The sequence below is a fragment of the Pinus tabuliformis genome, chromosome 5_1 (assembly GCF_031772625.1).
Source record: "Pinus tabuliformis cultivar Carrire ecotype Pingquan chromosome 5_1, CPIR1, whole genome shotgun sequence".
In the NCBI taxonomy this organism is placed as follows: domain Eukaryota; kingdom Viridiplantae; phylum Streptophyta; class Pinopsida; order Pinales; family Pinaceae; genus Pinus; species Pinus tabuliformis.
The window spans coordinates 93,050,112-93,074,141 of record NC_142305.1 but is presented as its reverse complement, the minus strand read 5'-3'; the positions used below and the strand labels follow the sequence as shown (position 1 = coordinate 93,074,141).

General features: G+C 36.6%; 1 protein-coding gene across 2 annotated transcripts in view; it reads right to left on the bottom strand.

The window, feature by feature from the left end:
• Positions 1-24,030, bottom strand: part of LOC149163603 (uncharacterized) — a 373,003-nt gene that overhangs the window by 54,661 nt on the left and 294,312 nt on the right. For both annotated transcript variants that reach the window (XM_089431784.1, XM_089431785.1), the window contains 4 exons: positions 4,993-5,076; positions 4,373-4,557; positions 4,099-4,237; positions 3,941-4,000 (listed from right to left, as the gene is read on the bottom strand). In XM_089431784.1, coding sequence (XP_089287910.1) covers positions 3,941-4,000; positions 4,099-4,237; positions 4,373-4,557; positions 4,993-5,076 — 468 coding nt within the window. The remainder of the gene's footprint in view (positions 1-3,940; positions 4,001-4,098; positions 4,238-4,372; positions 4,558-4,992; positions 5,077-24,030) is intronic.

The following is a 24,030-nucleotide window of genomic DNA, read 5'->3' as shown; positions in this document are numbered from 1 at the left end:
GTATCAAGTCCACATTGGTAGGTATTAAAGGAAAGGGCTACAAATACAGCTGACAAGCGAGGTTTTGAACTGGTGGAGGAGGCCGCTCTTGATGGTCAGTTTTGGACAAGTGTCAGGCAAGTATTGGATTTCACCAAGCCCATTTATCACATGATTTGGTTTGCAGCTACAGATAAACCAGTGATTGGCGAGGTGTATGACTATGAGCAGATGGATACCATGTTGGGGCAAATAAAAGATATTGTTCATAACAGAGATCCCGACTTGTACAAACTGATTCATGATTGTGTGTGTGAACGGTGGAATAGACTTAATCTTCCGCTACATTGCTTGGCGTATATTCTTACGCCAAAATACTACTCTACATCTTGGTTGGGCCAACCTGCACCAGGGGGTGGGATTAGGACCAAACCCCATTTAGATGCAGAGGTAACTAGTGGATATTTGCAAGCATTAGAAAAGTTGATACTTGACAGGGAAGAATGTGCAATTGTGCGCCTTGAAATAGGCAAATACTTCAGTGGCACTGGTTTGTTTGGTAACTTCCATGCAATGGAAGACAGAGACAAATTTGATTCTCTCACATGGTGGGAAACATATGGCGGCCAGGGACTTTTGCCAAAATTGGCAAAAAAAAGTTCTATCACAGGCTGTAAATACTTCTTCTGCAGAGAGGTGTTGGAGCACCTACAGCTTCATACATAATGTGAAAAGAAACAGACTCAATGAAAACCGAGCAGAAAGCTTGGTTTATGTGCACTACAACTTGAGGTTGTTGAGCCATTATTGTGATCGAGCTTAGGAGGATCCCACATATAAAATTTGGAACAATCACCCAGAGGATGACAATTTGGAGGATGGCACTATACATCTTGAAGAACTGCAAGAGGAACTTATAAGGGATGAAGATGAAGCAGTTGCAGCAGCCATGCCACCTCCACCATCCAGTAGCAGTGCTCGAGTTCCGAGTCTTGTTCCTTTGTTGTCACCACCTCCATCTACACCCTCACGTGGAGGGCATGTGCCTTCTAGTTCTGGTCGTCGGTCTGTGCGGGAGACTCCTACAAGACCACCACGACCTGCTTATACTCTTGGAGACTCTCGTGGCAAGGGCCACATGTAGATTTATAGTTTACTTGTCTTTTCTAGTTTCTATTAGTTTTCATAACTGTTGAGTCTTGAGTCCTTGACTCTTGACTCTTTCATATCATAATGATATTTTTTGTAAACAATATATGACTGTGACAATGAAAATTTGAAGTTTGAAGTTGGCAATTATAACTCATTGGTAATGATTGTGAATTATGAATATGATGCTTCGTGAAAGACTAAAGTTGTTTCATTTCATTTCATTATTCATGTTTCATTTTATAACATTTCATTTCATGTTAACAGTTAGAAGTTAGGACTTAGAAATATCTAAGATATTATTTCTTGTAATGGTTAAACTTAGCTTACAAGTACAACTTTGGTGATCAATGATGATAAATGTTATATATTGAATTTTCAATTTTGAAAGCTTGAAGTTGAAACTTTAAGATTGAATTTGATGAATCATGATTCACGAGACTCAATATGTTGTAGTTGTAATATGTATTTTACTAACTTGTGGACATGGTTGATGAAGATTATAACTTCTAGATGATTGATGTGATATGGTTCAATGATCAATCTATGTTTTTTTATGTTTTTTATATCTAATTCATCATTCTACATGTTTTTGTTGACATATATGTATCAAAAATTAAAAAATTAAAAAAATAATATATATATATATACATATATATATATATATATTTAAAAAACCGCTCCGGGATTTGCTCCCAATCTGGGAGCTTCTGAAAATGTCGCTCCCACTCCCTGCTTTCGCTCCTGCTCCCAAGTAACATTGATGCATACCTTCTTAATGGCATGAGTTACCCTCCCTTAAATTGCATATGTTACTCTTCCTCAAGGTATGTGTATTACTCCTTTATGACCAGAATTTGTTGCTCCTCCAATATATGTATCTCATATCATCTCATCTCATCACTACTTGTGCATTGTTAAAGGAGACTTCAAACTTGTGAAAGAGAGAGTTGGAGAGACTAGCAAAGGATTGAGAGAGTGAGAGAGAGACTTGGAGAGTAAGAGCAGAACTTGGTGAGCCAAAGTGATTCAGTGTTTGCATCCTCTGCAGTTATTAGAGATCTTTTTCAGATTTGAGTGAACTTCTTCATTCTCTCATTGTATTTTGTTTCTATGTTGAACAATTGATTTCTAACAGAAGAAGAATTTAGTTGGGTTTTCCCGTTGTGGGTTTTTCCCTAGTCATTTGGACATAAATTCTGTCTCATTTTGTTCTTGGTTGTCTTTTATTGTGCATTTGATTTATGTTCTATCTACAATTGCTTAACTAATACTGCAGCACAAAGAAGTTTTGTAGTACGTAATTGTTACAATATAGAACATCTAGTTTTCAACAGAATGAAATGCCACAAGAATTAATGGTCTCACCTTCTCCTTGTTCAACTACAGTTATCAATATCTGATTTCTGGACAAACAGTTATCGGGGGTACCTCCATAAAGGATTAGATCTCTCCTAGCTTCATAGTTGATCCATTGGCTGGAGGTATTCCACAAAGGGAATTGCTCTTAGTTGAATTTGGGCGCTGGTGAAAGTTTTAGACAAGATTGGGGATGACTTACGCAAGCACTTCAAACTCACTACTTGTCCAAATAAAAATGGCTGATTTAGGGAGGGTTGTAACCACAATCTTGCACTGAAAGAGTTAATTAGAAGGGCACAAGGAAAGTCTTATCCTCACCTCATCAAAATTCCAAAACTCAAAACTTTTTCAAATTTCCTAGTATATTATTATTTGAAAATAAAAAATCAAAAAAACAAAAAAAAAATCACTAGCTTGAGCTTAAATTTTCATCATTTAGATAGTTTTGGCACTTGAGTTTTCCCTCAAAGATTTGTCTAATTGGCCCAAGAAATGTATAATGACTTTTTGTGTATAGGGAAAGAAAATCTCAGTCTACTCACCCATCTTATTTTCTGAAGTTAATCAAACACTTGTTTGTTAAAGCCACACTTTATTTTAACATTGAGTTGTTATTTCCTAGGGTTTAGCAATCCTATCTTAGGGAAGCCCCCAATGAGTTGGAGAAGAGTCACCCTAAGGTTAAGAGCGTTGGTGAGGTGACATTGGCATCCCTCTTAGTTGCCAATAGGCTAGTATCATTTTTTTAATTTAATTAAAGGTGCTAGTTTGTGAACACCTCCAATCAGAGGCATTTTAGATGCAAATCAGCAGACCCATGCACCCAAAACATATCAGGTACAGGTGTGGCACATGTAGGAGTTAATTCCAGTTAGCCTGCTTATTTCATATATAATTTACACAACCCAAGCTATTTCTACGAACCACTTCAACACTAATTTCAAACGAAACAGTTAATATAGGCAGCCACTAGAGAAAATATGCTTTCTCAATCCAAATTCCTAAATCATGCAGGCTATTAATTCCAAGCACTAGGGTATCCATCATTGAATATAATGCTGTGCAGCACTTGTGTTAGCTGATACAAAGTTACCATGCTCATTTCATATGTAATTCACAGAACCTGAGCTATTTGTAACCACTACTTGACACTTTGAATTCAATTGAAATAAAATATAGGCAGGCATTGGGAGAAATGCAGTATTTCTCAATCTCACTTCCAAAATCATGCAGACTATTGATTCCCGCCAGCAGTGCTTCCACCACGTAACAGAACAGTTTCCTTGTAACCAACATCAGAAATGCTGGATAGAAATCTTCACTCGCATAAGATTAGAAATGAAAGGAAAGAAATTTTTTTTAATGTTCTCTACTGACCAAACAAAGTCAGTGGAAGAGAATACAACAGTTAAGAAGGATTAAATTTGTGGATGAGAATATAGAGTCTTACCTTTTTCTCTTCTTCAAGAAGTTCTTGAATTGGCCTGTAGGCTGCTGCGATGCATAGGTTCTACAACATTAAAATTTTCTGTAAGATGAATAAACTATGTGCAAGAAATAGACAGTGAAAATTTTGCAAATTGAAAACAGAAACTATTGCATGCATACTTTTAAGTCACTCCCAGAATAACCTTCCGTTGCACAAGCTAATTCATTGAAATTGAAACCATCCACCACTTTCTCCTGAGCAAGAATAACCCGCAGAATTTTTGCTCGGTTCTCAGCATCTGGTAAATCTACATATATCCTAAAAGAAAAACAGCAATTTATGATGACTTACAAATAAAGGTCTGACAAATTCCTTCATCTAATAATAGATATTCCACAAATAGTGAATCAGAAAACAAGCAATCATACTCCTAGCATTCTCTGTCCAACAGACCTTCTAGGTAAGCGACGGATAACTGCATCATCAAGATCGAATGGTCTGTTGGTAGCGCCCAGCACAAGTATTCTTTGACTTTCTTTAGACCGGAGGCCATCCCAAGCTGCCATAAATTCATTTCGCATTCTTCTTGTTGCTTCATGTTCAGAAGCACCACCACGAGCCCCAAGAATGCTGTCTACCTACAAAATAGATAGAATGTAACTGCAATAACCCATAGAAATCAATGACCACTAAGTAATTTAAGCACCATATGCAGTGCATCAAATAAAGAATTATATGGAGAAGACCTAGAAATCTCTGATGAACAGCAATCCCAGATAAACACATAAAATTATATTAAAGAAGCCCTTTTGCAACATATACCATAAGGTAAATCTAAAAAAAGTGCAACTCTAAATGCTTCATAGTTTAAAACGATAACTAGAGATAGGATAACTAAACATAGCAAGCCTGAGACAACTACATCGAAATATACCATAAAATAAATGTAAATATGTTGTAACTCACTTTAAATGCTGCATAATTTAAAAGATAACTAGAGGTAGGCTAACTAAACATAGCAAGCCTAAGACATCTGCGAGTGCAGAAAACGGAATACAAGCAACTAAGCTCACCTCATCAATGAATATGATAACTGGAGCTAGCCTGCTTGCAAATGAGAAAAGGGCCTTTGTCAGCTTTTCAGCATCACCAAACCACTGCATCAAAAGAAAGACCCCTCCAGATCAATAACCACCTCAATCACAAACACAATGCAATTTTAACATAAGAAAACAGAACATTGAATTGGAGAAAGGAAAATGCACGGAAAAAATCCATGCTGCCATAAAAACCAATGTGGGTTCAAAAGCCTGGAAGCTGCATTAAGAGAGAGGCTGTCTTTCTCTATAGGCGATCATCAACTGAAAACTCACTGCTTCATAGATGTCAATCATTTCCCATAAAACCCCCAATTTTTACAGACTCTTTAAAAATATGTAGTATTTACTGCCCTTGATATTGAGTTGCTATTATCACTCTTTAAAACCTGCATTATATTTTGAACCTTGCTCTTTTCATACTTAGATTGCAGGGACTGTTCACTCAACCCTGTTCAGGAAAATCCCAATTTAATTGACGATTCCTTGTTTTAAATTTCCAATACCATATCTCAATAAAATTCCTAGCAATTTAATTATTCCCAAAAAAATATATTCACCCCAGTAAATTATTTTCTGAATAACTGCTGAAAAGAAAATAATGGTATTTTAATTTTTAACTTATAAAAACATTTGCAGCAGAAACATGAATGAAAACCAACCACAAACACCACAGAACTTGTTTTTCAGCCCTCCAATTTATCCTTCATTAAATTGCTCAGGAAAAATAAGGGCTCGCTCAAGGAAAACGGCACTCGGAGAAATACAGAAATTACACAACAAAATGGAACCTGGGGATCGCAGCCCCATAGAAGTTTTGTCCCTTTGAAAACTCAGCCTCCTAGAATTTTTTTACCTTGGAAAAATTGGCCTCTCCGGCCTACAATTCGACCTCCTCTCTCCTAGCCCTGTACGCCTGCACACTGGAACAATAACTCCATCACCTAGGATGTAGGGCCCCGTCCACAACCCTCTAAGCTGAGTTTCAATTTCCCAGCAAATTCAACCTCCTCTATTCAATATCTTGGCCCGTTCAGAATTCTCTCACCGGAATTTCCTCGTTGCAACTTACCTTGCCTTATAATTATTTAATTTAAAAAATAAAAATAAATATAAATATTTTAAAAGTGATTTAAGAAAGGAATTCAAGAAAAGCACAGAAGATGAGTTCCACACAAGTTACAACAATCATTATTTTGGACTAAATGTCCGTTTTGTAAACATACATTGAATATCCATGGATTCATAAAAAATGTGAATTAAGTTGTCCAACATGTGGAAAATTATTTAATGTGGAAGAATGTCAAGATGATGTACTGATGCAAATAACTGAACGAGAGGAAATACTTGCAAAACTAGAATAAAAATTAATAGAAAAAGACGAGGAAATTTTGCGTCTATGGGACCATATCCAAAAATTACTTGCGAAGGTCAAGAAGTCCAGGGAAAAGAAAGAAAAAATTAGAAGAAAAGGAATGTGTCGAGAAAAAATTCAACGAGATTCTATCAGAAAAGGAAGAATAAAATTTGCGCTTAAAAGACTTGTATCAAAGGTTATTAGAACAAATTAATTGTTTAAAAGGTGAGAAGTTTGAATGCAAATGTAAAGTCGACTCAGAAAATGAGGAACTCTTACGTCTCAAAAATCATAATCAGAGACTACTCACTCAAATTAAGAAACTTAAAAATGATAAGAAATCATTGAACAACAAATTAGAAAAATTCATCACGAAATAAGTGTCAAAGTCTTCAGTGCACGTTGAATATATGAACATCGATCCAATCAATATCACAACTCAATAAAATGACAAACCAGTGGAAGGAAAAACATATTCAGATGTTGCAGTTTAGATGATGGAAATTCCAAGTGAAGATTTTGTATCCAATTCAGCAACATCGATACCAGAAGTAAATCAAGAAATTGCCACACCTAATAAGGGAAAGTCAAGACAAAAGAACTCCTTATCAACCTCTGAATCACAAGAGCAGACTTTTCAATCAATCTATGTACCAGTGTCACTCAGAACATAAAACGTATGTTCCAAGGAAAACTGAAGTTTGTACAATCCACTCATGTGATAACAATTCATCACAAGTTTTCAGCCACCGCAACATTTCACAAAAGATTAACTTAGGTAGGTCTGATCCCTTGTCGGTGTGACATTTTTGTTTATCACTTAAGAGGATCATATCAACTTGTATCAACGAAGATAACAGTTCTAAGGCGATAAGACATTCGAAACAGAAAAAGTGATCAAGCCTTTTCATCAACAAGCATTGAGGAAAAATCTTTTTGAGAAAGGCAATGTTATGAATAAAATATAGATATACATAATGTAAATATAAATAATAATAAAACATCATAAATAATGATTAATTAGTAATTAGTTAATGAAGAGGTATGTCCCTAAAAGACATCACTGTTCATAAAGGGACACCTACCTAGGGTATAAAAGGGGTTCTCACTCTCATTTGTATCACCATTCTCATTCCCATGTCTTCTGGAGTATTTAAACTTTTGCATATACGAACTTTGTTCATTACATTGGTATCAGAGCATTTCTCTGAGTAATGAACTTTGTTCATTACACAATTCCAAGATGATGGTCTTTAATCTCTTATGGTATTTAGGAAAATTCTACATCTCATGAATTTCCATGATCTATTACTGCTAAATGGGCTCACAATGCTACCCAAACTTAGAGGCTTCATGTGCTTCCCTCACAATGTCATGACCAATGTGGTTGATTATGTATTGGCCATGCAGGAGCTACTTCCTCGCATCCACCATTTTTCCATTCTCGTCCTCGCCCCCCACCCTTGCAAATCATGCCCTCCCCCCCATCCTTGCAAATCATGCCTCGTTCACATCCAACACTTTGTTGTCTCCCCTGAGTCTGTTGGAACTGGTTACTGGGGAGCAGGAATAGGGACAAGAGAGAGAACCACAATTTTCAAAAGCTTTTAGGAGTGAAGCATTTTACGAGTATTTTTTATATAGTATATGTTTTAATATATTTTGTTACATATAAATCAAAAAAAAACATGTAGAATTTCAATTAGTTGCAGAAAACATGGAGATAACAGACTAATGATAATCTTTAAAGCATGACCATTTAAAACACATATAACATCAATCATCTATCAATTATAACACAAAACCATCAACCATAGCATCAACCTTCAAGTTACAACATATAACATGTATCATCACAAGCTGTCATAGATAATATCAACCAAGAAATGAAGCAGAGAATCACACTCGTTAACAAAGAGTTGTACTATGTAATAAATGTATTTTTCACTTGTTCCTCCAATCCATTTGGAAATCCATCGATACCCCCACACTTGGCTTTTGTGTAGAAATTTTTGCAAATCTGTAACCCTCCCAGTTTCAAGGTTTTAGCATAATGTTTAATCTCCACAGCCACAAAGTAGTTAGTTGATGTAACTTTTAACACTAATTCTTTTCAAACATTTAGGACTACTCTACTCCATTTCACTTTTGGCTGATATAAAATTAAACAACCAATTACAGAAATTTGAGACAAGTATTTTGGCCAACTGGACACTGGAAAAACCCACAAGGGGAAAACTAGTACTCAGGAGGATTTATTATCTGTTTCTCAGGAAATTAATTACACAACAATAAAACAACAGGGTACTTATCTCCCCTTTCTCTGCCATTGTTCAGCCTTTCGTAACAGAAATATGTGCCACACAGTTTACCTCTGACAGCCACAATAAATGCACTGACAACTGACTGATATGCCTTGAATTTCGTGCTCTTTCACTGAAAAAATTCCCTCAGACTTTGTGCCTGTGATCTGCCCCATTTCTGGAAATTTGGGCCCGCAAATTACTGCCATCTTCCTCGATTTTTGGGCCTTTACATATCAACACAGTCCCTCGAAGTTCAGGCCTGTAGCAGACAGGCCTCTTCCTTAAATTTCAAACCTGAAACTGCAGTTGTACTCATCGAAATTTTTGCTCGTCCTCTTCAAAAAATACAAGCTCAGCAAGTCTAGAAACTCGTTTTGAAGCAGCTCCGTAGAATTTTGGGCAAGCAGTCTTGGAGTGTGTGCTGCTCCCACAGGTTTAAACTTTAAACTCAGCTTGAGTGTGATCTCTTTGCTGTAGGTGGTCTCTCACACTTAGAAAACCTGCTATCGCAGCCTCCTCCTCATCCTTGCTCCCTCTCTTCTCCAAATGCTCATGTGATAAATTAATGAGCTTCTCTTGCCTTTCTCCCTTGTTGTTTCTCATTAGATAGGAGAACCATACACCTATTGATCAAGGGTTGAGATTAGATCTAAGTACATAAGATCAATGGTGGAGATCATTTCCCTCACTTGACCCCCCTTTCTCATGTCGTCCCCCTCATTTAATGAACTCCCTAGTCACTTTAATGTTTCGTATCTTGTACCTTTTTCTCCACATCAAGTTAACTTAAAAATAGAAAATAACTTTAATGTTAAAAGGTGCTTTGGTACTTTTCCACACAAAGTCACTTTAAAACATAAAGTGACATTACTATAAAGTACCTAATACATGTACCACATAGACTGACTTTTTCAACATGACTTTAATATAACTCATAAAGTCACATGCCAAAAAGGTAAGAAAAGCGTCTTCCTAGGAAAAAAGGCCAATGCACTAAAAATCCTGCTTGATACCCTTTATTTTTAACACTTCCTCTTACCAAGGAAGGTGTTTCTCACTACTCTGAAGCGAACAAAATTCATTCTTCAAGTTAAATACTCCAAAAGACTTGGAATCTGTAGATCTCCATTTAAAATACAAGTATATATATATATATATATAAATTGTATGAATAAGAATGATGTTACAATTGAGAGTGAGGGGTCTGCTTATATACCAACCAGGTGCCCCTTTATAAATGGTCATGTCTCGATAGACATGCCTCTTTGTTTAACTAATTACTATTTATTTACATATTTATTATGTTTATTATTTATTATCTATATTTATTACTTTTACTTAAATTATATTCATAAAACACTCCCATCCTATCCCTGAAATACACAAGCTTGGCCCTTGACAATGAATTGGTGAGAATATCTGCAACGTGTTCACCAATGGATATATATTGAAGCCTCACTGCTCCTCTCTGAACCCAATTCCCGATGAAGTGGTACTTGATCTCTATGTGCTTTGAGCAGTCATGAAATACTGGATTCTCTTTGAGTTTAATGCAACTTTGATTCTCATTGTATATCGTAGTTAGTCTCAACCTCTGATTAAATAAGCCACATATTATCTTACGAAGCCAAATAGCCTTGCAACTGACCTGACTAGCTACAATATACTCAACTTCTGCGAAACTCAGTGCCACCGATCTTTGCATCATGTTGAACCACAACACAACTGTTGAACCCAACATGAAACAACATATGGATGTACTCTTCCAGTCACTAGCACTACCTACCCAATCTGAATCTGTGCAACTTGTCAACCTGACTCCATCTCCTCGAATATAGTAAAAACCATAGTCCAATGTGCCCTGTAGGTACTATTGACCACTACGTGTCAACGACCCATAGCAATACACCCCCTTTTTTCGCAAAAGCGATAGTGCCTGATCGATGTGTCTGTATCGTCCAGCTATCATCATCAACATGATCAACATCTTATAATGTAAACCTATTATGCATGTATGTGATGTAAATAATCTCAACAAAACCGTGGCATGTATGTAACAACCTAGGTAACCCTACCTTTCTAGTGACGATCTCCATTTTGGGCACCTTTATGTCTCACTGATCCATTCTCGGATGGTCGACAAAGTTTTCCCCTCCAATCTTACCCCAAAGATGAAATGGAATTTGTCGCTACGATCTTAGGAGAGTCCTAGTGTTCTAGATCGAATCTTTGTAAAAGTGATTTGGGAATAATCCTAACTATTTGGTTAGGTTATTTTATTACAAATTGCTTGGTCTGTTGGATTATATTTGTGTCGCAGAAATTGGTGGTCTGTGAGGGTCTATTACAGATAGATTTTCTCCCTTATGATGTAAAAAATATGAAAATCATTATGTAAAGTGTCTTGAGGGTTGGAAAAATAATGTATCCCCTCATACGTTAATTAATTAAATTTTCTAGCCAAAAATTAATTAAAATCCTAAGCCAGAAATTTAATTAATTCTAGGTCCTAGGTAAATTTAAATTCTCCAAAGGAAAACTTCGTCGGTCCTAAAAAATTAAATTTTAAAAGGTCTCAAGACTAAGGTAAATTAATTATTTTGCTAAATTTTAAAACTTCGATCCCTAGGGATTAAGTCAAAGTCAAATTATTGGGTCAATTAACTCAAAATTTCTATTTTTGAGTTAATTAAAATGCACTTAATTAAAAATTTTGAATTTCCCCAAATATTTAAATATTTCGACGGATGAGATTAAAAAAAAAATTAATCTTCATCAACAGTCGAAATTGCTTTGACAAGGATCACTCGAACTGTAAAAATTTCTGTTTTCCCACCCCGGTTTTCAGTTTCTCCTTATTTCTCCCATGTAGTTAAATGCCCATTCCCATAACCATACATTTAACAGACTGAAAAAATAAATATTGCTGAAAACACAAATTCTGGAAATTTTTCAGAATGCTGGAAATTGCAGAATTAAAAATCAGCAATCAAAAACAGCGATTAAAACACATTAAAACACTGATATTTTTGGTCAACTTGACCCTGGAAAAACCCCCTACAACTCTTGGGGAAAACCAGTTTGAGAGCTCTTCTTTATTTCTGAAAATTGCCTTTTTACAGTGAGAATTATTCAGCAAAAAATCAGCAAGCAAATTTACAACTTATCCCCTTTCCCGTGCCTCACAGCAATCTGGAAATTACAGCAAACAAGACAGCAATAAATGATGTACGGCCTCCGTTTTGTGTGCAGAAAAATCAGCAAACTGCTCCTCGATTTTTGTGCAAAAATCTGCATTTCACTATGTGCTGAATCAGTTGTACATATCTGTTCAACTGCTGCCTTGGAATGTGTGCCAAGCTGCTGTCTCCTTCTCCTCCCTGCTCAGAAATCTCTCTTGCTCTCTTGCTCTCCTTCTCCCAATCTGCTCATGAAAGAATGAATGACCTTTTCCTCCTTTTCCTCCTTTAATATAACTCCAAGTGACTTTTGGGTGATCCAAGTGACTTTTGGGTGATCTCTAAATCCAATGGCTGAAATAGATTTAGATCAATGGCTGAGATTAAATGCTCATTTAAATCTCACTTTCTATTTTTTTAATTCACCCCACTTTAATAAAGACCCACTTAGTCATTTATTTCCAAAGTCACTTTTCCTTTCTTATTTTTCATTTACTTTAAAATTAGACTTAGTAACTTTATCACTTAAAGTCACTTTTAAATTAGATTTAACTTTATAAAATTATGGTGAGGGAACATACCAAAAGACGAGGGCTCTGATGGCGGAAGTGAAGAAAATAATGGTGGCCGTGGACGACAGTGAACTCAGTCATTATGCTCAGCAATGGGCTTTAAACAACCGGCATCTTTATGGAAGCGTTGTTTCTCTTGTGATATTTCACGCTCAACCAATGGTAGCCTTCAACACCGCTGCACCAATGGGGATAACAACCCCTGGATTACTTGAAACGTTTTTGGTTCAACAGAAGCAGGTTTCTCAAGCAATCCTTTCTCGTGCTAAAGAGATATGTGCTCAGGAAAATGATATGGACAGCGAGAGAGCCGGGAAGACAATGAAAGGGAAAGCCTGTATTAACTTTTCTGAAAACCTGTCTGCCCATTCGAGCTGCGCGACAGGATTTAGTCAGCGCGTTGATGTAGATTTACGGCTCAGGGCGAGGGAAGATGGGAATCTGGTAACTTCCGAGGGGTGCCTGGGCATCTGGAATATGCTCATTTGGAGATTCGTTGCCAAATGGGGGCAAATGAAGGTTGCATACAAAGTGTTTGAGAAAAGTCCTGAACGAGATGCTACTGATTGGAATGAGTCACTTTCTGGTTCTGTGAAGAATGGGAGAGAGGACGACGCATTGGGACTGTTCTGGGCAATGCCTAAGAGAAATGTGGTCTCATGCACTGCCATGTTTACAGGACATGCGCAGAATTGTTATATGGACAGGGCACTTCTGGCCGGAAGCAAGTAGCGATTCTGCTCCTCATTTTCGCCAGTTTTGCTTGCAGAGGTTCCTCTATTGATTCAGCCAGATCTGTTGGAAGAATCTCAGGAATTTCAAATCCAAGTCAAACTACTGGGCAAGACAAGGATGCATTGGGTTCGAACAACAGATCTAGTCCAGGATCTTCTGCAAAAACTGGAAAGCCGGATGGGGATCCCCTCCTCCTTCCTCAGATTGTTATATGAGGGTAAGCAACTAATGAGCCCCCTTCCTCTCTCTTTTTACAGCATTCATAAGGACGCCTCTATCGAGGCTTCTTTTCGCTTAAGAGGTGGTTCCTTTGGGCAGACCTCCTCTGCCCCTTCTTTCTCTTACAAAGATGCAGCTAGCAAAGACGCTGCGCAACCACAGTCCGCTTCGAAAGCAGCCCACCCAAACGCGGCTCCAAAGCCTTTTGTGGTAGACAAATCAGAGGAAATTCCTTCCATCAATTTCTCTCACGCCGAAATTGAAAATCGTTTACAGATTTTTGAAGAATCAGCACTCATCTGCAGATTTAATGGGCTTTGGCCTCGCACAGCAGATCTATACCAATGGATCCACTCCACTTGGACCAAAAAAAGCAAGATTTACTTATGTTCAAAAGGGTTCTTCATTGTGGTTTTTGACTCAAGTGAAGATTACCAGAAGGCCTTAATGGGAGGCCCTTGGTTCTGGGGTGCGGCTGGGCTCTTTCTCACTCCCTGGTTTCCAGAATTTGACCCCTCTACAGCAGTCATCACCAAGCTTCCGATTTGGGTCAGGCTCCCGAATCTTCCAGCTCATCTATGGCATGTATCTGTTTTCATTGCCATTGGAGAGACTTTAGGACGGTACCTGGCTGTAGACAGCTCCAGGAAGGAAAATGGTCTCTTCACCTACGGCAGACTTTGTGCAGAAATAGATATCAGTAAAGGACTACCGGATCAGATTAATCTCAAGATTGGAGATTTCCACTGGACTCAAACCTTGGATTACGAGAACACAGCCTTCAGATGCCGCCATTGCCATCAAACGGGGCACCTCCAGAATACATGTCCTCAGTTCCTCCAAAAAAAGAAGAATCCAAATCGCAAACCCAAAGCCAAGCGCTGGAATCCTTGTGAGCCTCCCCGCTCAATGGGCAGTCTAGATTTCTCTAGTTCGGACGAGGAGGAAACTGAAGCTGTTTTGCAGAAGGATGAGGCTACGGTAGCAGATGTGCAGAATGATGTGATTCCGATAGATACTCCCTCGGGAGCTCCAGCAGTCTCCTCTGACCCTCAGTTTTCTCAGAAACGTACTCATTGTTCTTCTTCCTCAGATTCTGATAAGGAAATTCAGCCGCCAGTGCAGAATAGTCTACAAATTGTCTTGGCTCAGCCAAACTCCACTGGGTGGGTCAAAGTAAACAAGAAAAAAGGCAAAAAATGTCGTGTGGATGGAAATGTTTCCTCGGGGTAGTTCTCTGAGTTGAGTTCTTTCTTTTTGTTCTCCTTTGTCTACTGAGTCCTTTCTTGGATTGTCTCTTAGCGCGAGGTGGTAGCCTATCCCCTGTGGCTCCCTTGCTTTTCTGCTTCGCTTGCTTGCAAACTTGATTGTACTATACTTTTCTTTTTTTAATAGAATTAGTCTTTATTCAGAAAAAAAAAAAAAAAAAAAAAAAAAAAAACTTTATAAAATTATAAAGTCACTTTAGGAGAAAAATTAAATTCTTTTGGACACTTTTCCCTAGACCAAAGATCAAAGTCTAAGGGAACCACCTGTCCTCCGGTACCAAATTTCAACACGAACTAGCCGTTGGAGAATGTACCTTTAAATAGGAAGTCATTCGTCAGTTGATCGATCCGATCTTTGAGTCGTGGGCTTATCAAGAAGCTCTTGTGTAATCTTTTTCTGGATAATAAAAACAGACTTTGGGGTTAAATTCTGTTGGTGCTACTCTTCATGGGAATACTATAAGATGTTTTATTTTCATGCATGATTTTTTCTAGAAGCCATTGGTGATAGCTTCTGAAGAGCGATTTGAGTACCGGTATCTTGCTCAGTCGCTAAGGTTTGAATAATAATCTAAATTTTGAATGTAATACCAGGGATCTCTATTTGTCTAAGTTTTATTATTATTTTCTTGCTCTATTTTTAATGGTTGGATCGAGTTTTGCAGGGAAATCTTAGATCCTCGGTCGTTAGAGGATGTATTTAGTTGGACCAGCCAACTCTCGATTTGTGTTTCCTGAAAAGCCCAACGAAATTAGCTCTGGGCTTATCATAAGATTTCTTTTGTTGGTGATGCACAAAGGGTTTCGAGTTAGCACCTCCTTTAAAATTTTAAAAATCTTTTAATTTTTGTGCAGCATAATGATAGATCTGGCTACTTAAAGCCTTCAGCGTGTAATTATTGTAATTTAACTGGGCTTTTTATTTATTTTTTTAAGTTCATCATTGTATTCGCTTCTGGGTGTTATTGTCATTTGCAACTATAGATCTGAAGGAAGATTTTTGTTTGAACCCAAATCTAGACCCTACAGGGTAAGATTTGGCCTCAATATCACTTTGCAGGGATATTATTCAACTTTTTTGCAGTCCAAGGGTTTTAAATTCTTAGATTTGGAAATTTTACAAGGGTTTCAAGGCCAAATCTGAAGCATATAAATATATTAGTGTCAAATTTGTTTTTCTGGGTTTATTTTGGGTTTTGGTTTATTTTGGGTTTTTTGAGGTTACCGTAGACTGCCTGGGACTGCTGCCTAGGATTTTTATCTTTCTTGCTGCAAAAAATTTTGAAAAAAAAATTAAGAAAACCCTTTATTCCCCCATCCTCTGCCATCCCCTATCTGTTGCACCTGGATGTCGATTTCCTAAATGCTCTCTGCCAAATCACAGTCTTCTTTTTGAATGTGTTTTTCCTACCAGCTCTCTCTCTTTTCCGCGGCCATCACCCTCTCCTCCTTTGACTTGCAAACCTGCTGCCAAAGCAGCTCTTCCGTTGCCGTCGTCCAAGACTGTGATTTTCTTTTTTGCTGCAACCTTCATCTCTTGTGTACTGCCCACTTCAATCTCCTCTGTCACCTTGCATTGTTGCCCTTTTTTCCTTCGATCTCCAAACCCGCGACTACCTTCCTCGATGCAACTCCAACCTCCCTCTACGTCAGTACCTTCCCATCCGCGTGTTCTTTTTCCTAGCCCGTGTAAGCTCCCTCTTGCCAGCCACTCAAGCTGCATCTCCTTTCTCAAGCAATTTCCCTCTCATCATCGACCTGCTCCCTCGCTACCGTCAAACCTACAAAACACTTTCTATTATTTCTTCATTCAATTTCCTCTTTTTTATTTGTTATATTCTTTGTATATGAGTTAGGGTTAATGCGTTTTCATTTTTTTTAATTTGATTTCTTTTACCTTTGTTATTTTGATTAGATTTATTTTACATTTGATTTTTTTATTTTTTTTATATTTTTGTTGTTGCTTTTTCAATTTGTTTTATTTTTTTGATTTTATTTTATTTTTTATCTTATTGTGGTTTCACATTTTTTTTATTTTTATTTTGATTTCCTTTCCTTTTATTTTACTTTTATTACTTTGCTTTAAACATTTAAAAAATATTAAAAAAAAAACATTAAAAATCTAAAAAATTTAAAAAAATTGTTTGGTGACTTTAGAAATGCTAATGAAATAAATCAAAAGCAGAACTTAACTTTCACATTTAAAAATCTTAGATTTTTATGTGGCCTATGGCCCATAAAAATTTAAATTTAACTAAATACTTTTGATTTTTATTTTTGGGTCACATAAAAAAAAAAAACAAAACAAAACAAAAAACAAAAAAACGAAAAAATTGCCACATTAAATTTTCTTCATAAGCTACGCACATTAAACTTACCTAAGGGATAATTAAAATTCTAATCTAAAGTTCCTTGGTGTCTTTTGTGCTAAGTGTAAAATTTTAAAATTTTGTGGTAGTGATTTCTCTATTGTCAAGTGTGTTTTATGTCTTAGAATCATATCTAAAGATTGACTATGAGAAAAATTCTAAATCTAGAATCATTGAGTATTACTTAGGTTTCATAATTCTTCATTGGGATTCAATTGCTGGCAAATCTTGCATGATAAAGTTTTGGGTGTTTACATTTAATCATTCATGATCGTCACTTTTGCCACATTTATAAATTGCTCTGGATAACTTGTTTTTATCTAGTTTATGGTTAATTGAATATAAGGCATTGGTCTAAAATCAGTTTTATCTTGTGGTTGTGTCTTATTTTATGAGATCTAACCATATCAGTTAACCAGGACTCGTTTACATTTGTCAAGTTGTCCATCTTTAAGTCTCCAAGAGCCTATGTTTTGCAAGCTATCCTCATTCATTCACCCCAGGGACTACCCCCCTTGACTTGTCTACAAGAGAGTCTAAACAGTCTGAGTAAGGATTAGAGTGGCAGCCCTTACTCTGAGCGTTGTCATGGTGCCTAGACACTCTGTGCGACAACATTTTCTGGCGTCGTTGCTGGGGACAGAGTTTCTCTGTCCTTGGTCCTCTCAATCTCTTCTCATCATTTGATCCTTTCATCTTCACCCATTCATCTTCATCTCATTTTCATCATATCATCTTTTGTGTCTAAGATAGATTTATGTTCGATTGGCGACTCCACTGCCTTCATCTTCTAGAGGGGCATGTACTAGGAGGAACCCAAGCAGCTTGGTTAATCCTACTCCAGATTCTAAAAGTGCTCTCAGAGCTAGATTACACGAGCTCTCTTCTCGTACACTCCTTGACAATCTCAGCCAAGAAGCTCTTTGTGACATCCATTCACTCTTCTTGAATCCTCTCGTTCCAGACATCACGGATATCTATGAGCCTCTTAACTTTGCTAACATCCATGGTTATCCCCATAACCTTCCTAATAATGGTCTAGACAAGTTACCCGCTTTCCAAGGAAATAATGCAATCACTATTAAAAATCATTTATTTTCTTTTCAGACTTGGTGGGCTAAATTTGCTAATGCTCATAATTATGAGGATGTGCAAATGAAATGCTTTGTCTTAACCCTTGAGCAAGATGCTCTGGATTGGTTTAGGGATATGCCTGATCATAGCATTGAATCATTTAATTCCCCCCTTAATGCTTTTGGAGAGAAATCTGGTGATAAGAAAGAAGATCGATTTCTAGCAAAAGCCATTAGCGTCATCAAAAAGAAAGAAAATGTGTGAAGAATTTGATGAAAGGTTTAATGGTATGCTTAAAGAAATATCTACTGATTACAAACCACTGAGAAAATGCTTCTAGAATATTATCTCGATGCTTTCAATCCTAACACTTCGTATGAGCTAAAGAAGGACCAAGTTTGGTGGCTACAAGGTTTGTCAAATCACAGCTGAACAGCTAGAAAAAGATATGAAGGCTTCTGGCAAATTTGAAATTCCTGGGATTGATAGATCTCATGTTAAATTAAAAGAACCTAAAGGAAAAGAAACAGAATCTAAAGAAGAACCTATGAAAAAATTGCTTAAGAAGTTAGAAAATATGGAGTTAAATCAAGCTAGGATGATCGTTGATCATGCTAAGGAAATAACTACATTACAGTCTAGGTTGATTAAAATGGAAAGAGCTCAAATGCAAAATCATCAACCTAGGCATCAGGATACTAATAATAATCGAAATAATTGGCGGAAAAAAGGTCAAACCAGTGAGCAGAGGCCTCCCAATAATCTTGTGGAGGATACCCCGCCTTACTATAGGGCTTGTGATGAGCTTCATGAAGAAGCTAGTTGTCCTATTATCAAGAGAATCATGCATCATGAGATGCTTTGGACATAATCAAATAAATGTGGTTGGTAAAGAATATCATCTATTGTAAAATAATTGGGAAGAGGTCAAGGGAAATAGTCAACATGTCAGAACTTTCACATCTTCATATAGCATTAATAATTTTGGTCAAGAAACCAATGCCTTGGTTAAATTTTTTCGTGAGGAGCCTCCTCCTAAGAGAATTCGTGAAATTTCTAAGCACAAGGGGCTAACCTATCAGAGAAGAAGTCAAAATGATAATCAAATTAATTCTCAAAGTCTTAACTTCAGATCAGCTTCTGGTATGAATATTGATTTAGAAGGTTGGTTTAATAACTCTAAAGTATTGGTTCCTGTCACCGAAATAGTGAAGAGCCTCTCACATAACACCAAGTTACTAAGTGTTATTGGCAGTGCCCAGGTGAATGCAACTCAAGAGGAAACTCAAGAGGCTTTCTACCAGGATTCTCCCGTGTATTTGCAAAGTATGGAGTCTGATAACAAAGGGCATTCTCATTTTTTCATTACTTTGCTTGTTAATAATTATCAGTTATATAACTGCACGCTTGATTATGGTGCTTCTACTTGTGTGATGACTAAGAGTGTCATGGAACAACTTATTTTAAGGATATCTAGGCCTTACTATAACATATGTGCCATGGATTTGAAGAAAATTGAATTTCATGTATTAATTAAGGACTTACAAGTCCATTTGTCAGTGTACCCAGATATCATGATTGTCATGGGCATAGTTGTGGTTGATGTGCCTGATGCTTGGAGGATGTTGTTGTCTAGAAAATGGGCCTCTGTTTTAGGAGGAAGCATACAAATGAACTGGTTATATGCTACGATTCCTTACCCTAATGGTCAAAGATTTCTTAATTTAAACAGAGAGCCCGAAAGGAGATTCCATGTCGAAGATCCTAAAAATCCCCTTAATGAGATAATATGTGAATGACCAAACCCTAGGAATCATGCTATTTTATCTAATTCAATCATTCCCGTAGAGGTCAAGGTTGATAAAAAATAGGGCAACTTAAAAAATAATGTTTGGCATTTGTACTTTGATGGTGCACCATCTAGGCATGGTAAAGATGCGGGAATTGTCGTGAAATCTCCCCTTGGTCATATTTTAAAATTTGCCTATCACTTAGAATTTGAAGCAACCAGCAATGTGGTTGAATATGAAACCTTGTTGTTGGGTATTGAAATGGAAAAAACTTCGAAAGTCAAATCGCTGAGTATAAAGGGTGATTCAGATTTAGTTATCATGCAAATATAAATTTACATGTAAAAATCAAAGATTAAAAAATTATAGAAATGTTGTGTGGGATACCATGGAATATTTTGGTGCCATCAGTCTTGAAGCTATCCCAAGAGAGAAAAATTGCTTAGCTGATGAGTTAGTTGTTGTTGCTTCTACCATGCAGTTGTCTGATAAATTAATTGAAGATAAAACTAAGACGGATATCATTTTTAAACCTTCTATCCTAGATAAATCTAAACAGGGGCGGACCTTTGATAATGAAACACATGTTATTCACTTTCTAAATAATTTGGATAAGTTTGAGGGTTTTCAGGTAAATTCTATGGAAGACGGATCCAAACGGCTTAATTTTCAAAGAGAGAAGAGTCCTATCATATGCACGATTGAACATGGCACGTTTGAAAAGCAGCCTACAGATTTGCCTAAAAGGCGGCAAATGCTCAACATGCACTACATTGAACGCATCTGATGCCATGGGGCATCCTTTGTATTGTATTCCAAACCCTACGCCCTTTTACTTCAGTATCTCATTTCGTAGGAAGATTTATGTTTTTCATGTTATTAGGATAGTTAATAAACGAAGAGCTTATATCTTTCCTGTGCTTCATATTATATGATGATTTTTGGATGGACGCTACTTATGCTATCTTCTGTGTTGCATGGATGCAGATTCTAGATTCTCACATTCCTCCGGTGCAGCAACATGTCCCCAAGTAGAGCCAGATGTTGACCACTACGTGTCAACGACCCATAGCAGTACACCCCCTTTTTAGCAAAAGGGATAGTGCCTGATCTATGTGTCTGTGTCGTCCAGCTATCATCTTCAACGTGATCATCATGTTATAATGTAAACCCATTCTGGATGTATATGATGTAAATAATCTTAGCAAAACCGTGTCATGTATGTAAGAACCTAGGTAAACCTACCTTTCTAGTGACGATCTCTATTCTGGGAGGTTTTTTGTCTCACCGATCCATTCTCAGATGGTTGACAGAGTTTTCCCCTCCAATCTTACCCCAAAGCTGGAATGGATTTTGTCGTTAGGATCTTAGGCAAGTCCTAGTGTTCTAGATTGAGTCTATGTAAAAGTGATTTGGGAATAATCCTCACTATTTGGTTAGGTTATTTTATTACAAATTGTTTGGTCTACTGGATTATATTTATGTCGCAGAAATGGGTGGTCTGTAAGGGTCTATTACAAATGGGTTTTCCCCCTTATGATGTAAAAAATATGAAAATCATGATGTAAAGTGTCTTGAGGGTTGGAAAAATAATATAACCCCTCATAGGTTAATTAATTAAATTTTCTGACCAAAAATTAATTAAAATCCTAACCCAAAAATTCAATTAATTCTAAGTCCTAGGTAAATTTAAATTCTCCAAAGGCAAAATTCGTCAGTCCTAAAAAATTAAATTTTAAAAGGTCTTGGGAGTAAGGTAAATTAATTATTTTGATCATTTTTAAACATTTGATCCTTGGGGGTTAAGTCAAAGTCAAATTATAGGAGAAATTAACTCAAAAATTCTATTTTTGAGTTAATTAAAATGCATTTAATTCAAAATTTTGAATTTCCCCAAATATTTAAATATTTCAACAGAAGAGATTAAAAGAAATTTCAATCTTCATCAATGGTCGAGATTGTTTTGACGAGGATCACTCGAACTAGCCGTTGGAGGAATTATCTTTAAATAGGAAGTCATTTGTCAGTTGATCAATCTGATCTCTGAGTTGTGGGCTTAGCACGAAGCTCTTGCGTAATATTTTTCTGGATAATAAAGATAGACTTTGGGGTTAAATTCTGTTGATGTTACTCTTCATGGGAATACTGTAAGATGTTTTACTTTCATGCATGATTTTTTCTAAAAACCATTGATGATAGCTTCTGAAGAGTGATTTGAGCACAGGTATCTTGCTCATCCGCTGACGTTTGAACAGTAATCTAAATTTTGAACGTAATAGCAGGTATCTCTATTTGTCTAAGTTTTATTATTATTTTCTCGCTCTATTTTTTATGGTTGGATCGAGTTTTACAGGGAAATCTTGATTTTAGATCCTCGGGTGTTAGGGGAAGTTTTCAGTTGGACCAGCCAACTCTCGATCTGTGTTTCCTGAAGAGCCCAGCTGAATCAGCTCTGGGCTTATCATAAGAATTTTTGTTGGTAATGCACGAAAGGTTTCGAGTTAGCACCTCCTTTAAAATTTTTAAAATCTTTTAATTTTTGTGCAACATAATGATAGATCTGACTACTTAGAGCCTTCAGCTTGTAATTATTGTAATTTAACTAGGTTATTTATTTTATTTTTAAATTTCATCATTGTATATATAGTTTTTGGGTGTTATGTCATTTGCAGCGGCAAATCTAAAGGAAGATTTTTGTTTGAAGCCAGATCCAGGCCCTGGAGGGTAAGATATGGCTTCAATGTCACTTTGCAGGGATATTATTCAACTTTTTAGCAGTCCAAGGGTTTTAAATTCTTAGATCTGGAAATTTTACAAGGCTTTTAAATTCTTAGATATGGAACTTTTACAAGGGTTTCAAGGCCAAATCTTAACCATATAAATATATTGGTGTCAAATTCGTTTCTTCTGGGTTTATTTCGGGTTTTGGTTTATTTCGGGTTTTCTGAGGCTACCGATAACTGCCTGGGACTGCTGCCTAGGGTTTTTATCTTTCTTGCCTCGGAAAATTTCGAATTTTTTTTAGAAAACCCTCTATTGCCCCATCCTCTGCCAGACTCTATTTGCTGCACCTGCAAGTCGACTTCTGAAATTCTCTCTGCCAAATCGCAGTCTTCTTTTTCACTGTGTTTTTCCTCCCAGCTCTCTCTCTTTTCCGCGGCCATCACCCTTTCCTCCTTCGACCTACAAACCAGCTGCCAAAGCAACTCTTTCTTTGCTGTCGTCCAAGACTGCATTTTTCTTTTCTGTTGCAGCCTTCATCCCCTGTATACTGCCCACTCCAATCTCCTCTGTCACCTTGCATTGTTGCCCTTTTTTCCTTCGATCTCCAAACCCACGGCGACCTTCCTCACTACAACTCCAACCTCCCTCTACGTCAGTCCCTTCCCATCTACATGTTCTTCTTCCCGGCTAGCATAAGCTCCCTTCTACCATCCACTTGAGTTGCATCTCCTTTCTCGAGCCCTTTCCCTCTCACCATTGACTTGCTCCCTCAATGTTGTCAAAACTGCAAACGCTTTCTATTCTTTCTTCATTCAATTTCCTCTTTTTTATTTGTTTTGTTATTTGTATATGAGTTAGGGTTACTGCGTTTTCATTTTTTTTAATTTGATTTTTTTTACCTTTGTTATTTTTATTACATTTATTTTTACATTCGATCTTTTATCTTTATTTTTTTTTGTTGTTGTTTTTTCAATTTGTTTTATTTTTTGTTTTCTTGTGTTTCACATGTTTTTTATTTTAATTTTTATTTGTGGTTTTTTTCCTTTCCTTTTTTTTATTTTTCTTTAAAGATTTAAAAATATTCAAAAAAAACATTGAAAATCTAAAATATTTAAAAAAATTTAAAAATTGTTTGGTGACTTTAGAATTGCTAATGAAATAAATCAAAAGCAGAACTTAAGCTTTCACATTTAAAAAATTTAAATTTTTATGTGGCCTATGGCCCATAAAAATTTAAATTTAACTAGGTACTTCTAATTTTTATTTTTGGGTCACAAAAAAAAAAAAAAAAATTGCCACATTAAATTTGTTTCATAAGCTTAGCACATTAAACTTACCTAAGGGATAATTTTAATTTTAACCTAAAGTTCCTTGGTGTCTTTTGTGCTAGGTGTAAAATTTTAAATTTTGTGGTAGTGCTT